General features: G+C 43.8%; 2 protein-coding genes across 3 annotated transcripts; one reads left to right on the top strand and one right to left on the bottom strand.

Moving 5' to 3' along the window:
* Positions 1-2,429: 2,429 nt before the first annotated feature.
* On the bottom strand, positions 2,430-7,959 carry cops2 (COP9 signalosome subunit 2). Of its 2 annotated transcripts, none has more exons than XM_080847442.1 (13): positions 7,867-7,959; positions 6,820-6,933; positions 6,510-6,587; positions 6,243-6,368; positions 6,053-6,163; positions 5,853-5,930; positions 5,483-5,657; positions 4,857-5,035; positions 4,717-4,769; positions 4,394-4,491; positions 3,985-4,067; positions 3,819-3,877; positions 2,430-3,198 (listed from the first exon to the last, which is right to left on the bottom strand). In XM_080847442.1, the coding sequence occupies exons 1-13, from the start codon at positions 7,918-7,920 to the stop codon at positions 3,054-3,056; spliced, it is 1,353 nt and encodes a 450-aa protein (XP_080703568.1). In that variant the 5' UTR covers positions 7,921-7,959; the 3' UTR covers positions 2,430-3,053. The 2 variants fall into 2 exon arrangements, with proteins under 2 accessions (XP_080703568.1, XP_080703569.1); XM_080847443.1 differs by having other exon boundaries at positions 6,053-6,142.
* A 208-nt stretch (positions 7,960-8,167) lies between these two features.
* On the top strand, positions 8,168-12,865 carry galk2 (galactokinase 2; the record flags this gene model as incomplete). Its single annotated transcript, XM_080848030.1, has 10 exons — positions 8,168-8,217; positions 8,310-8,398; positions 8,484-8,607; positions 8,750-8,840; positions 9,006-9,152; positions 9,286-9,384; positions 9,458-9,610; positions 9,996-10,206; positions 11,717-11,918; positions 12,534-12,865. 10 exons carry the CDS (start codon positions 8,168-8,170, stop codon positions 12,742-12,744), a joined length of 1,377 nt encoding a protein of 458 aa, XP_080704156.1. The 3' UTR covers positions 12,745-12,865.
* Positions 12,866-14,813: the final 1,948 nt, after the last annotated feature.

The following is a 14,813-nucleotide window of genomic DNA, read 5'->3' as shown; positions in this document are numbered from 1 at the left end:
GCACGGTGGGCAGCGAGAGCTGGAGCTGACGCGTTAAACCCGCTCATGTGTGTATTGTTTGGGTCCAGGACAGCCCCTCACTGTTCAGGTCAGACCATACATTGGTGTTAACTGGAGCAGAAACATTACTGATTAAAATCACAAAACTTCCTGCTCCCACGAGTGCTTCGGTCTCCCCATTGGCATATCTCAGCTTCCAGAGGCTCAGCAGCTACCTCTACAAAAACACAGACCCGCGCCTTTCATCTAACCATGAAGCACAACTTCCAGGAAAGACAAAGTGTGTCTGTCAACTTGCTGCCTAAGTTGTTCTAGGCGCCATGCATTATTCAGTAGAACTTCTTTAGTCCAGTTTGCCACAGATGAACAGAGCCCAGGAGGAAGCAGCGTATTTGAGTGTTCCAGGAGGCCGAGCCCTGCTCCACATGTGAGAGCAGAGGGGAAGAATGTGGGACAGCAGAGGCGCGAGAGGAGAGCCACGCCCGCCTGCGTTCATCCTCCACCAATGACAGCGCAGGTCCAGAGTGCAAACACATAGCCAGTGAATGAGTCACAGCACGGGCTCTACCAGGCTGGTTTCACTATTGTTTTTAAACACAAATACCACCACCCTCTGGGGCACACACACACACACATACATACACACACAAACACACACACACACCAGGGTCACCACTAGGATTTGTTCCTTTTTTCATTATATAAATCTGTTCAAAAAGGGAGGGGGGGAAAACTTGGTTCGTGGCAATAAATCATGGACAACTCAGGCAAAAAGCAGTAATTATCTGCCAAAGGAAACCCTGAACACACACCTGTGTCATAATTAACAAGGTGAAACTCTGTCAGCTGTCACTACCCACCCCTCACCACACACACAATACAACAGATGGGCAAGGAGAGGATGAGGTGACATATTGGGTTTGCTGAACAATTAAGCAATTATGGAACATACTGTTTGTAATCCAAGCTGTTTGTCCTCACAGCAGAGCCTTTCTAACAAGCACTACGATTTTTGTTTTATGCTTTAGGTGTTGTTGCAAGGGAACACATAAAATCCCAGGATAATGAGTCCGGTGAACCCACCTCCTGTTCTCTGGCGTAGTCCTCCTGGTCGTACTCCTCTTCCTCCTCCTCGTGTTGAGTTTGCAGCGCATTGCTGTCGAAATCTATGGACATGGCGAGGAGTGCTGTGGATGCGCCCTTTCAATCAAGTTGCCTACCTGGGGTGAAACGTGTCAGCAGCTTAACTACAGCAACAAACTAGCCAGTTAGATAACAATTAAGATACTTTTGACAGCATTAACTTGTCTAAATTCTCATATGGCTAATTAACCCGCCACCTTACTATCAGAACTAGCTACATGTTAACTATGTGACGTTCATTGCCAGTTAACTTTTGCTTTTTAAATGTCTTAACAAGACCGAGCGAATTGGCTTCAGTGATGCTATCCTAGCCTGCAAAACCAAAAGATGCCTTACCGACTACCTCATTCACGCATGCTAGCAAACTTACACACCGAGTCATATTAAAGCATTAGTAGATACTTACCACTATCACCTTTAAATTCTCTTTGTTTCACAAGAAACGTTATCTACGATAACCAACACTGACAGCTCGACTACAACATGAAACAGAATAGCGTTCGCCAGCCAAAAGACTGGCTAAATGACGTTAGCTTGGTAAAGTGCAGTGCTAACGTTGCAATATGTACAACCATAGCAACGAAAGGAAGCGGCTGTCAATGTTTCACTATGTCTGTTCGTAGACAGTTAAGATACGTGATCAGAGCAAACTTTTCATTGTATTTTACTGAACGCCATCGTTGTTATTCCCAGACTAAATTCAAGAGAACCATAAAGTTAGCGTCAAATGGTTTTGTTGTCATGCACCTCCAAAGCTGGCGCCTAAACCGGCGGCAACTTTTCCACTCATCTGATTGGGGAACTGATAAAATGGGCGTGTCCATGTCCAGAGACAACAACGCCTACATTCACAGCTGACTCTGAAGGGTAAGCACATCTCAGAGCCTGTCGGAACCATCTGGATATCGCCAGAGCTTCAATGAGCGGTTGAATATTTGTGAAATAAGAACGAAAATACAGAATTTTGTTGTCACTGCACTACACACCTAAATTCGAAGTGGTACTTAACAGGCTATTTTTATGTTATTGATATTATATTGACATATGAATATGGTCTGGTAAATAACTGCTACATGCTTCAATTATACACATTTATTCTATGCAGAATTGATCCACACAAACTAAACTACCAAGGGGGAGTTCAGAAAAGCCATAAGAGTGATCTTTCCGTGCAGTTGTAATAAAACAGGTTGACAGTATTGCACTGAAAAGACAGGCATATTTGTGAATCTATAATTATATACACATACACACAACTGTAAAAACTGGACCAAAATGAGGGCAGGTTCAATAGAAGCATTATGGGCATCATTTATTACATTTTATTCCCAACAAAACAAAAGATCAGAGATAGCGTTATAACGTAACAGAGACACTTTTTTCCTCTCAGCAAAAAACAAGGAGTGCCGATAATTACACGCTCTATGCAGACCTCAGTGGTGTGTCTGATCACAGTTCAGAGCCTTGCGCAGGACCAGGAAAACATGCTGTCTGTGATAGCCAAAGTGCTGACCAGAGAAATGATTCCATGGAAATAATGTTTATCAAACAATGACGTAAATTAACTTGTAAAATGAACCCATGACCACGAGTCAGTAATTTTGAAGGTTACCTCTCCCAAAAAGATATCACTGCTGTGGGAACAACAACTGACAATGGGGACATCTGGACAGAGGATATAGTCAAGATGGTTTTTTTTTTTTTCTTTCTTTCTTTTTTGGTGTGCCTTGGATTCAGTGCTTAGCTCCAAGTGAAAGCAGCAGCCTTACACAGATAAGCCAGAACACACACACACTCTCTCACACCATCAGCCAGCTAGGAGGTGCCACATGACTTGACAGTAGTATTTTGCCCTCGACTGTCCATGGTTGCCAAAGGAGAGGCAGGCTGCCAGATGATCATTAGACCGGTCAAGCCAGCTTGCTGACAATGGCTTGGTTGAGAGAATTCAGCTGATTGGTCCATTTATCTAATGCTGTGTAGCGGGCTCCGCCCCTCTTCTGATGGTCAAGCTCCAGGAGTTGATTGACCTGGTCAATGCGGCCATTGATCGTACTAGAAGAAGAACAAAATAATAATTCACTGAGATATTATCCAATAATAATAATACCAAGCTTAAAGGCACCCAGTGCAACTTTAGGGAATCAAAATGGAAATATTCTGGATAAGACAATCTTTATGATATTGACATTAACTTCACCATATTAGCACATTTGCATCATTATTTGATACTTTGGGCGTTAAAAAGAGCACTAAAACTAGCCGCAAGAGCGTAGCCCTTATTTATTGGTGCCACCAATAAATAAAGCAGGATTCCAGTCAATGGAAAAATGGCCTCTCCCCAACGGCGATTGTTTCTTGTTTACGATTTTCTATCAGTTCTCACCACACAACGACGTCTCATCTTTGCTCCTTGAATGTCGATATGTAATGGTATGGAGTTATTGAAACTTACTACGTGTAAAAAAGACTAGAAATTGAATGTTTATTTTTCGAGTCTCAAGCCTATAAAGTTGCACTGGGTGCCTTTAAGAGCATTAAGGTCCACCTTTAAGCCAACATACAAATGTGTGGAGCAATTAATCAAGGTAGCAATTGCCTTTCTATTCGATGCACATTTTACAAACAAGCACTACAAAACAGGAAGGCAATAACTATGAAGGAACTTCACTTACTTGTCTAATATGCACTGAACAAGCAAGCTTTCCACATCGGGAACCTCAATGTTTAATTCCTTGAAGAGAAAAACAAGAGAGACAAACGAAACAAAATCATGGGCGTGTAAAAGCGAGTGCGGAGGAAGTAATACATTCATAAAGTACTTGTACACTCAGTCCTTACCTTAGAGATAAAAGGTATGTGTATTCTAGTGTAAGGCTTAATTAACTTGATGAGCACTTGTGTCCTGATATTCCGCAATAATTCTGGAAGACAGAAGAGGATGGAGAGATAAATGATGATGTGAATGCTAGCAGTTAGAACAGTACAACATCCATAATGCCGCATGATAGCACACTGCTAAATATGGCTTAGAAATGATATCCAAGAATGTAGTTTTTATTGTCGAAAAAACAAATGTTTCAAGAGTAACAACAATGATGTCAAGACAGACAGACAATGTTCCCCTGTATCTCTCTTAATCCTCTCGCTGTGTTTTTTTCTTTTACTTTTTCATGATGTATTCATTAGTTATGACTGCAATTTATTCTTTAGAGTGATAAACATGTGTTGAGAGCCCAGAGCCACTTGCCTTCGATGTGTTCCCTTATGAAGGGGTCATCCATAATGTTACTGTGGTTCGTCTTCAGGATCTTCTCAAACTCTGTGATGTCATTATTCTGGTAGGCACTGTCATGAAACACATTAATTAGTTAATTGTATGTCAGCTGATAGTCAAGATTGCTATATCTGCAACATAAAAGCACATATAACCATATCAATGTGCATCAACTCACACACACACACACACACACACACACACACAAATGATGGAGCCATACCGCTATTAACCGCACTTGCAAGTTCCAGTTTTGCTTCTGGCATAAGTCTGATACTACTGATGATCATCCTTACCTTACCAAATTTGTCATGGCGAGAATTTCAGGGTCATTTTTGTACGGTTTTGCCTAGAGACAACCACAGAAGTTACACTGTTAGTTTGAGCCGAGGACACAAGTCAGGAACTCTACTGGAAACGTCTCCTGTTTGTTTACCTCCTGAGAGTCGAAGGGGTTGATGCCGGATTTCATCAGCATGTTGGCCAACACCAGGTATTTCAGACAGGTGGTTCGCCGCGGGCTTCCAGACTCGTCGTAATTCTTGAATGCCTCAAAGAAGTCTGTGTGAGCCTTCTCAAACTCTCCCTCCCTCAAGTGCATCTTACCTCCACACTCTAGACAAAAGCACAAAACAAGTGCGGTGTCAGGACTTAATAAACTAAAAACTGTAGGGAAGATGATAACCTTTTGGTGGGTATAACATGCACAAACATAACATTAGTTCATCAAAGGGGAGAAGGGGACAAGCAGACATAATGTAGCGGCTGTAGAGCCATATTATCAAATTCTCTACTTGTGCCGTAGAGCCATATTCTCGGGTTGCGGATTATTTAGATCTCGGAAAGTGCCATATCCGCGTCATATGATGTCGTACACAGGGGGTTCAGGAAGTGTAACGTACTTTCAGGCATTGGTAGGGGTACAGAGACCTAGTTTTTAGCCTTATACTCTAACCCTAACCCTAACCAATCCTAAGAAAAAGTTGATTCTGACACAGTATTCAGTATTCTACTTTTCCGGGATCCGATAAATCCGCAACCATATTCTCGGGGCGTCTGTACCTCTGATGACCCCCATGATGAGGGGGTGTGGAATGGCAGACTTGATGTGTAGGGACTGTTCATACAGAGCTTTGAGCTTCTTGTTGTTTTTCTGTGCAGTGTACATCTGGATCTCCAGCGCGTAGATCTCCAGAAGCTGCGTGCCTTTCTTCAGGTCATCCTCTCCATCATCAGTCTAAAGCCACACAAAAACACAAAACCAGCAGGGTGAGACATGCTGCCAATCAGCAACAATTTGCCAACAGCTTGAACCTCATACGCACAGAAAACACACACACATCCAGGCATCACAAGAAGGACGATACAGAAAGGAAGGGCATGACACTACATCTGTGATACCTTTAAACACCATTCTTCACAAAGCTTTTACCTGACATGACTGATGGAGCTGTCTGAGAATTTTCTGGAGCTTGCCGTACTCCTCCCTCTCCAAGTACAACTTCCCAAGCTTAGAAAAGTAGGAGACATTTGTGAGAGAAGTTGGTGCATAAACATAGATTTAAATGTTTGTATTAGAATATTTAGTAAGATGACAGCTGTTACATTCAAGCAGAACACTTGCACAAATACCTTTGTGTTGGTTTTAAACCAAAGCCTATCATTTTTGGCATCCTTCAGGGCTTCCAATGTTGTTTCATAGAACTCCTGGAGTAGATCCATCTGAGAAGACAGGCCGAGAAACTTATATGAATGTTATCTTTGCCAAAAATGGTGTATTTCTATTTTCATCTTTCATTTAATACTTTTTAAATGTGCATACTTGTTTTGAAGTAGAGATATAATCCAAGATGGAGTTGATGGATTTCTCAGAGTAGTTCCTGGTGACTGCACTGCGAATATATGTCAAGAGCTGCTTGTACCGATTCATCATTTCAGGGAAGTTAGTCTGTACAAAAAAAAGAAAATGATAAGGGTGAAAATGTATTCTCTGTCCTTCCTATAGCACAAAGAGCAACTTGTGATGAAAATGAAACAGTGTTTTTAACTAAGCAACCCTTTGTATGTGTACAATTGTGTGCGCACTTACCAGCTTAAAATTGATCTTGATCATCTGTTTCAACGCTTTGAATCCCCATTCACCCTTTTCACCCTCAAGTTCAAGCACCTGATAGAGAACGACATTCCATAACATTAGCATTTACAAGAAACTGGTCAGTAGAGAAATTCAAGCACGTAACGTTTTTAAGTCAAATTATCAATTTGCAGGTTAGCTGCATTTACCATAACATACATCAACAATGGCATTTAGAGGCCTGGGACAGTATAAGGCCTGCACAGTAACAGGGAAGCATTGATCATGCATGTGCTGTTGAATGTAAACGTAAGAAGAGCCAAACCTTCTGAAAGCTGCTGAGAGCAGCTTTTGGGTCATCTTCTTTCAGCGCTTTGGAATTGTAGTACTGATTCTCCAAGTCCACGTTGGGCTCGGAGTTGCTGTCTTCTGAGTATTCCTTGAATGACAGGGAGTAAGCAACATGAGCTAAACAAACACACATGGAGAATTTGAGCCTCAAAAACATATACACGCTGACTTCGTAGTTCAGAAGTCATTGTAGCTACACGACTACAAGAACGGCGTCTTGTGATCTATTGAACGTGTACAGACCTTGACTGTCAACTAGAAATATGTTCTTCTAATCTCCTCTGGTAAACGCCTCTAGTGGAAGCGTTCAAACTACCGTATATGAGCCAACTCTGGCTAGCTAGCGGAGGAGCTAGCTAGTTAGCGAGTGTTGACGTTGTGTTACAGCTACTTGAGACCTCTATTTTCTAGTTTCATCTAGACACATTTTTTACAGTATGATAACTAACTGGACTGGCTAACTAACTGGTTACAATGTGGTTGGTGAAGCCAGTGTCTCGTCTTAAACGTAGTCCTTATTATTAATGTGTAGCTTGGTTTAGCATTCCCTAAAGTTTCAGTGACAGAACTTAGCCTATGTTGCTATACCGGTGGAATGACTGGACACGGATTGCTATGTTAGCTAATGTTGTTTAGCTTGCCTGTGACATAGCATGGTCAGACAATAGCTTACAGCATTGTGCAATCCTCAATTATCTCTACATACACACGACGACCGACATACTATAGAAGATGTGTCTTTAAATGATCGCTATGACATGTTGTCATCAGGCTGTAATTGCCTTAACAACCAACTATTATATCGCACAAGCTATTATGCTAGCATTAGCTTTGCGCTACATTAGCCACTTAGCTTGCCGTGCTGAACCATTCATGGCCTCGAAGCTGGGAGCTACGGTTGCAAGCCCTTCCATGATTCTGATTACTTGCGGCAAAATAATGGCATGCAATGCAACGCCTGCACAAAACGTAACACAGCTACTCTCTGTGTAGGGTTAAGAATGCAAGAAACAAAACTAACCAAGTCATAATCCTCCTCATCATCGCACATGAAATCATCCTCCATGTCAGACATCTTGACCACAGTATGGAGCCTAAATAACTCCCAGCATTCTTTGCGCTACACAAACCTTCTGCGAGTAACTTGGCGATTAAGAAAAAAAATGTTGTAGCACAGGTCCTCTTCCGTGTATTTGGAAGGAACAGCTGAATAGAGGCATGACAGTCAGCTGACTACTTGTAAAAAACTACGCTGTTGGAGGAATTGTGTCCGTTTCAATTGATTTAGTCTCAGGTTCAAGCATCTTCACAGAGAAGCAGATATGACATCTCACCCGCGCAAGTTCAAATTGCTGCCCTCTGGGAAAGAAAGGTTAGTTTACCAAAGCCACCACAATCGCATGAGATCGACCAACTTTACTTTGGTAAATTCTGAGTGATAATGCTTGTCGCACTGACTAACAGGATGCAACGACTAAAGGAGGCTTTTCAGGAAAAGTATGGAGAGCCCGCACTGTTCTACGCTTGTGCACCTGGACGGGTGAATTTAATAGGTATGTCGGCCTACAGGCTATAGCAATCAGATTTGGCATGGTCTTGTTCAGCAGTTTTAAAACGATGACTCTGTTTGTTGTCTAGGAGAGCACATTGACTACTGTGGTTATGCTGTGCTCCCTATGGCCATTGAGCAAAACATTCTGGCTGCAGTCTCGGTTAACAACACTAACACAATTCACCTGGCAAACTCCAATGGAAAATACCAGTAAGATATTTGAAAAATATGTAATTATTTAAGTTAAACCCTGTTGAAAATGTTTTACTACAACATGGTGTGTAAGAGCATTTAATCCCCTGCAAAGATGGCAGTGCTAAGCCCTCACTGTATGTTTATGGTGTCTGTGCAGGGACTTCACGGTGGCATCTGACAGCATTGCCATTGACCGAGACAATCCTCAGTGGCAGTATTACTTCCTATGTGGAGTGAAGGGTATTCAGGTAAGGTGTATGCTGTTAACAGTGCAGACGTTAAATATTCAGTTGGATGATTTTCTGCTCTATTATCTATTGTGCTGAAGTAATATGAATACAAGTTACATATGAATATGAAGAAAGGCTTGAGCTTCAGACGGCCGTTTTAACACTGGCTCTACCCCCCCACAGGACCAACTAGGCTTGTCTCCTCTGGCTGGGATGCGGTGTGTGGTGGACGGAACCATCCCTGCCAGCTCAGGCCTCTCCAGCTCCAGTGCGCTCGTCTGCTGCGCTGGTCTCGTCACCATGGAGGCCAACCGCCAAGCCCTCTCCAAAGTACCTCACCTCCGAGTGCACGCTATAAATACCTGAAGAAATGTTCATAAAAAAAGCATACTCTGCAGGTGTACTTAGATCTGACGCTGAGGTTAATATTTATCTATGGATTGCCTTGTCCTCTGTCCTCCAGGTGGAGCTGGCAGAGGTGTGTGCCAAGTGTGAACGCTACATCGGCACAGAGGGTGGGGGCATGGACCAGTCCATCTCTTTCCTGGCAGAGGAGGGAACGGTACGTGAACTCGGCCCTCTGAAGGGAATACATCCTGTGTGTCATTGCTGATTATGATGTTGTCGGTGACCAGGCCAAACTGATCGAGTTCAACCCGCTGCGGGCCACGGACGTGAGGCTGCCAGACGGAGCCGTGTTTGTGATCGCCAACTGCTGTGTGGAGATGAACAAGGCCGCCTCTTCTCATTTCAACATCAGGGTGGTAGAGTGCAGGATAGCAGCCAAGGTACACCTGTCATTCAACCCACTCAGAAGCATTTGATTTGGGTGCTAAACATTTTTTATTACTATGTAATTAAAGGCCCAAAATTCTTATTTCTACTTTTTTTTAATACACTTCTTTGTGTAAAGTACATTTTCTGCTCAAGTGGCCTCATGACAAGTTAATCTTTTGGGTTAGACTGAAAAGTAATTCAGTTTGTTGACTAAAAATATTACCAAATATAGCAGTTTCATTATATAGCGCACCAAATGGTAGATGAGAAATGTGTTTTATTTTAATCCATATCATAGAGGAGTAATATTTGTTATTGTAGGCTACTCCATATTATAGAGGATCCATGTGATTTACTCCATATGATGGGGGAGTGATGTGTTGTGTTGTTACCCAGGTGCTGGCAAAAGCAGGAGGGTTGGAGTGGGAGCGTCTTCAGAAGCTGCGGGAGGTGCAAGAAGAGCTGGGGCTGAGCCTGGAGGAGGTGCTTGGCCGTGTGGAGGAGGTGCTGCACCCAGAGCCCTACAGCAGGGAGGAGGTCTGCAGTACCCTGGGCATCACCCCCCAACAGCTCAACGAGAGCATCCTCAGCACCAACACACAGCAAGGTGAGAGCATCTTCAGTACCAACAACATACTTAGCACCAACACACAGGAAGGTGAGAGCATCTTCAGTACCAACAACATACTTAGCACCAACACACAGCAAGGTGAGAGCATCTTCAGTACCAACAACATACTCAGTACCAACACACTGCAAAGTGTGTAGAGTTAGTTTAGGCTTCCCACATTACAGTTGTTGTAAATCATCTGTAGCAAAAAGGCTCAGCAAAATATCCCATCCCATAATATTAACACATTACAGTCGAGCTGGAGCATCCTTTGTACAAACACACAGCATACCCTTCACCCCATAATAACCCCATAATAACCTATAACACAATTGGCCCTAGTTTGTCTGTGAAAATGGCTGGCAGAAACGGCAACACGTGTGTACTGTTGCACAGGCAGTTAAATCAACAGTGTAGTTGTGTCAACAGTTCATGTGTAGCCTACATGAATGGGGAGTAATGCAGAAGACTGTGGCCTACATGAATGGAGAGTGATGGAGAAGACTGTGGCCTACTTGAATGGGGAGTAATGCATAAGACTGTAGCCTACATGAATGGGGAGTAATGCATAAGACTGTGTATTCATCATTCATTTACTGCTTCTGAGCATTTCATTCAAGTTGGACAAATAAGGCTACCTATTCTTAGACGCTTGAGTCTTTCAAGGAGTTTAACATTAACATTTTTTTTTTAAAGCATCTCAGGAGATGTTAACTTCGAAGATATCCAAGATAAATTAATTGCATTAACCCATAACACAGGTTAGCTCCTGCTTCCTTGCTAATACAGAAATATGTAGGAATAATGCGCAACTCTTCCAGTGAAGGGAATGTAATGTTATTTGGCAGAGAGATAAATCAGACACTCAGACAGTGATGGCATTGATGTTTTGTGATTGGCGCATTCAAATGTTTTCTGTCAAAGAAGAGTATGTTCCCACACCTATATATCCAAAACCCAAGCCTTGGGGGGAAGTTTGATTAATCGCCTGGCAATAAATAATCTGCCCAGGAGGAATAGGCATATATGCCGGCCCAAAGGATGTTAAGCTTAGTTGTTGGTGGTAGTATATTTGGTAGGTATGCCTTTACCCTTTCTTCATCAAAAAACATACTGTTGACCATCTCTCTCTTGCTCTCTCTTTCTCTGTCTGTCTCTCTCGGTCTTTCTTTCTCTCTCTCTTTCTGCCTCTCTGTCTCCCTCTCTCTCTCTGTCTCTATTTCTCTCGCTCTATCACTCACTTTCTCCCTCCCTCTCTCTCGCTCACTCTCCTCGTCCCTCTCTCTCTCTCCCTCCCTTCCCCTCCCTCTCTCTCACTCTATCCCTCACTATCTCCCTTCCTCTCTCTGTCTTTCTCACTCTGTCTCTGTCCCTCTCACTCTCTCCCTCCCTCTCTCTCACTCTATCACTCACTATCTCCCTTCCTCTCTCTGTGTTTCTCACTCTGTCTCTCCCCCTCTCACTCACTCCCTCCCTCTCTCTCTCCCGCTCTCTCCCTCCTCTGCAGTCACCCAGTTTAAGCTGTACCAGCGTGCGAGGCATGTGTATGGGGAGGCTGCGCGGGTGCTGCGCTTTAAGAGCGTGTGCGACTCCACTCCTGCGGATGCGCTGGTGCAGCTGGGCCAGCTCATGAACCAGAGCCACCAGAGCTGCAGAGACCTGTACGAGTGCAGCTGCCCACAGCTCGACCGGCTGGTGGACATATGTCTGTGAGTACACACTCACACACACACACACACACCTCTGTCTGTCTGTGAGTACATACACACACACACGTCTGTCTGTCTGTGGGCACACACAAACACACTCACACATCTGTCTGTGAGTACACACGCACACACACACACACACACACACACACACACACACACATCTTTCTGTCTGTGAGTACAGAAGTCTGTCTGTGAGTACATACACTCACACACACTCACTCCCACACACACACATCTGTCTGTCTGTGAGTACACAAGTCTGTCTGTGAGTACATACACGCTCTCTCACACACACACACACACATCTGTCTGTCTGTGAGTACATACACGCTCTCTCTCTCACACACACACACACACACACACACACACACACACACATCTGTCTGTCTGTGAGTACACAGGTCTGTCTGTGAGCACATACACTCTCTCACTAACACCCACACATCTGTCTGTCTGTGAGTACATACACTCTCTCTCACACACACACACACACACACACACACACACACACACTGTGACATCTGTCTGTCTGTGAGTACACAAGTCAGTCTATCTGTAAGCTGGCATGCATGATGCTCACTATGAGTGTTTCTTCTTCCTGTCTCCCACCAGGCAAGCGGGCGCTCTGGGCTCCAGGTTAACTGGAGCAGGCTGGGGAGGATGCTCTGTTTCCATGGTACCCAGTGAAAAGACGCAGTCTTTTCTCCGGACTGTCAGGGAGACATATTATCTGCCTGTTGCTCGCCTCGCAGCTCTGGAGAAGCAGAGCCTGTTTGTCACAAAGCCAGGAGGAGGGGCAGCTATTTTTACCAAAGACAAGTGAGAAGGTCCTCAAGGCCATCGCCATAGCCTTGAGATCTCATCAGAGCACCAGCTCTCTGGTCAGACCAATCATCTGGAAAAGGGAAAATAAAGAGAAGGCGTATACTGAATCAGAAACTAAATACTGAAATGATTATTTCTTGAATACTGTCGGCATTTTCCACTGTTGTTGTTTGGGTACTGCATATAACCGCTGTTTGGTTGCCATGTCAGCTTGGTTGCCATAGCACTAAGAGATGTGTGGTCAAAGTTAATGTGTCTTTATTTTACACCCTTGCTCCTTGAACCTTTGTACAATAACATTTGCCTGCCATCTTTAAATAGGTACAAAAACTTTTTATTTTCAACTTGTAAATACAGTGGGTATACAAATAATTTACAATTCATTTATAGACGTGTATCAGAATAAAAACCAACATCAAAGTAACTCTTCAACTTAAAAAAAAGTCACATTTAATTTGATCATAATATAAAAAACCACAACCGTTTGTATAAAAGTGCATGCAGATAAATAAAAAAGCATTTGCATGGTAAAAGCCTGTCCTCATGGACAAATAAAACTGTGCTTCATACATTCAAACATGATATGTCAGGAAATGTCCTCATGGCTAAGACCATGCCAATGGGAGATCTGTTCTTCTAGACCTATCCTGCAGCAACACATGGGCCTTCGTTTCAGGAAATAACACACTGACACACTGTCAAGCAGCGGGCTCTCCACACCACAGACTCTGGTCTATTGGACAGGTACAGGTACAGATAGAGATGGAGACGGAGAGCTGGGTCCTGGAGGACAGACAGGTACAGGTAGAGATGGAGAGCTGGGTCCTGGAGGACAGACAGGTACACATAGAGATGGAGAGCTGGGTCCTGGAGGACAGACAGGTACAGGTAGAGATGGAGAGCTGGGTCCTGGAGGACAGACAGGTAGAGATGGAGAGCTGGGTCCTGGAGGTCAGACAGGTACAGATAGAGATGAAGAGCTGGGTCCTGGAGGACAGACAGGTACAGGTACAGATAGAGATGGAAAGCTGGCTCCTAGTGGACAGACAGGTACAGGTACAGACGGAGAGCTGAGTCCTGGAGGGTATGCTTGTATGTGTATCTGGACACCTGGGTCAGTCTCTTAGTTTCTGTACGATTAAACGAGATGCTCCCTGGACACCTGGGCCAGTCTCTTAGTTTCTGTACGATTAAACGAGATGCCCCCTGGACACCTGGGCCAGTCTCTTAGTTTCTGTACGATTAAACGAGATGCTTACGTGAATATCTGGGAGGAGATGTGAAAGGCACACAGTTGTTCCATGCTTCAGAAACGCATGTCCTCTACAATCATGTCTACAGTACAGACCGTAAGCCACCCTCCTGTTGTCTGAAATGCAAAGGTGATATTCTTTACACCCAGAGTGATAAGGTGCAAACTATAAGATGTCTGAGGTAATTATATATACTGTATATGATTCAGTTACAGGCAAAAATGCCAACCCAACATCTTGCTTTTGTATATTAATAGTATAGAGAATATGATACTACACTATATCACATGCGCTGAAATGTATCCATATGGGAGAAAAGGGTCCTTTTGTTTACATTCCCAGCTGTTTTCTCTTTTTCCACTTCATTTGTCTACGTCATGTTTCTATTCTACAATCTCACTGAAAAGGCCAGCCGCAGGAATGCAAGAAGACCATTTTGAAATGCTCCTGTAACACTATGGCTTGTAATGTAATGTGAGGATTTATTAGAATCAAAAAGACTTGCGAGTAGGCCACTAAACTGACAGAAGATGCAATCTGAGGAGAAGAGTTTTGTAAGAAAGACAATGCTGTAAGATCTGTGTGTTCTGAGCGGCATCCTCTTTGGAGTCCGCTGTGCTGTGCTGTGCTGTGCTGTGATGTGCTGTGTTGTGCAGTGCTGTGCTGTGCTGTGCTGTGCTGTGCTGTGCTGGGCTGGGCTGGGCTGGGCTGGGCTGGGCTGGTTGCCTCTGAGGGTGTGTGTTTGGGTCGGAGGTACATTCTAAGAGGCTTTGCACACCGTCTCCTCACACAGCTTCTGTCAGCTGTGGAAGTG

Source organism: Sprattus sprattus, assembly GCF_963457725.1.
Source record: "Sprattus sprattus genome assembly, chromosome: 11".
Classification (NCBI taxonomy): domain Eukaryota; kingdom Metazoa; phylum Chordata; class Actinopteri; order Clupeiformes; family Clupeidae; genus Sprattus; species Sprattus sprattus.
This window is presented reverse-complemented; position numbering and strand designations above follow the sequence as displayed.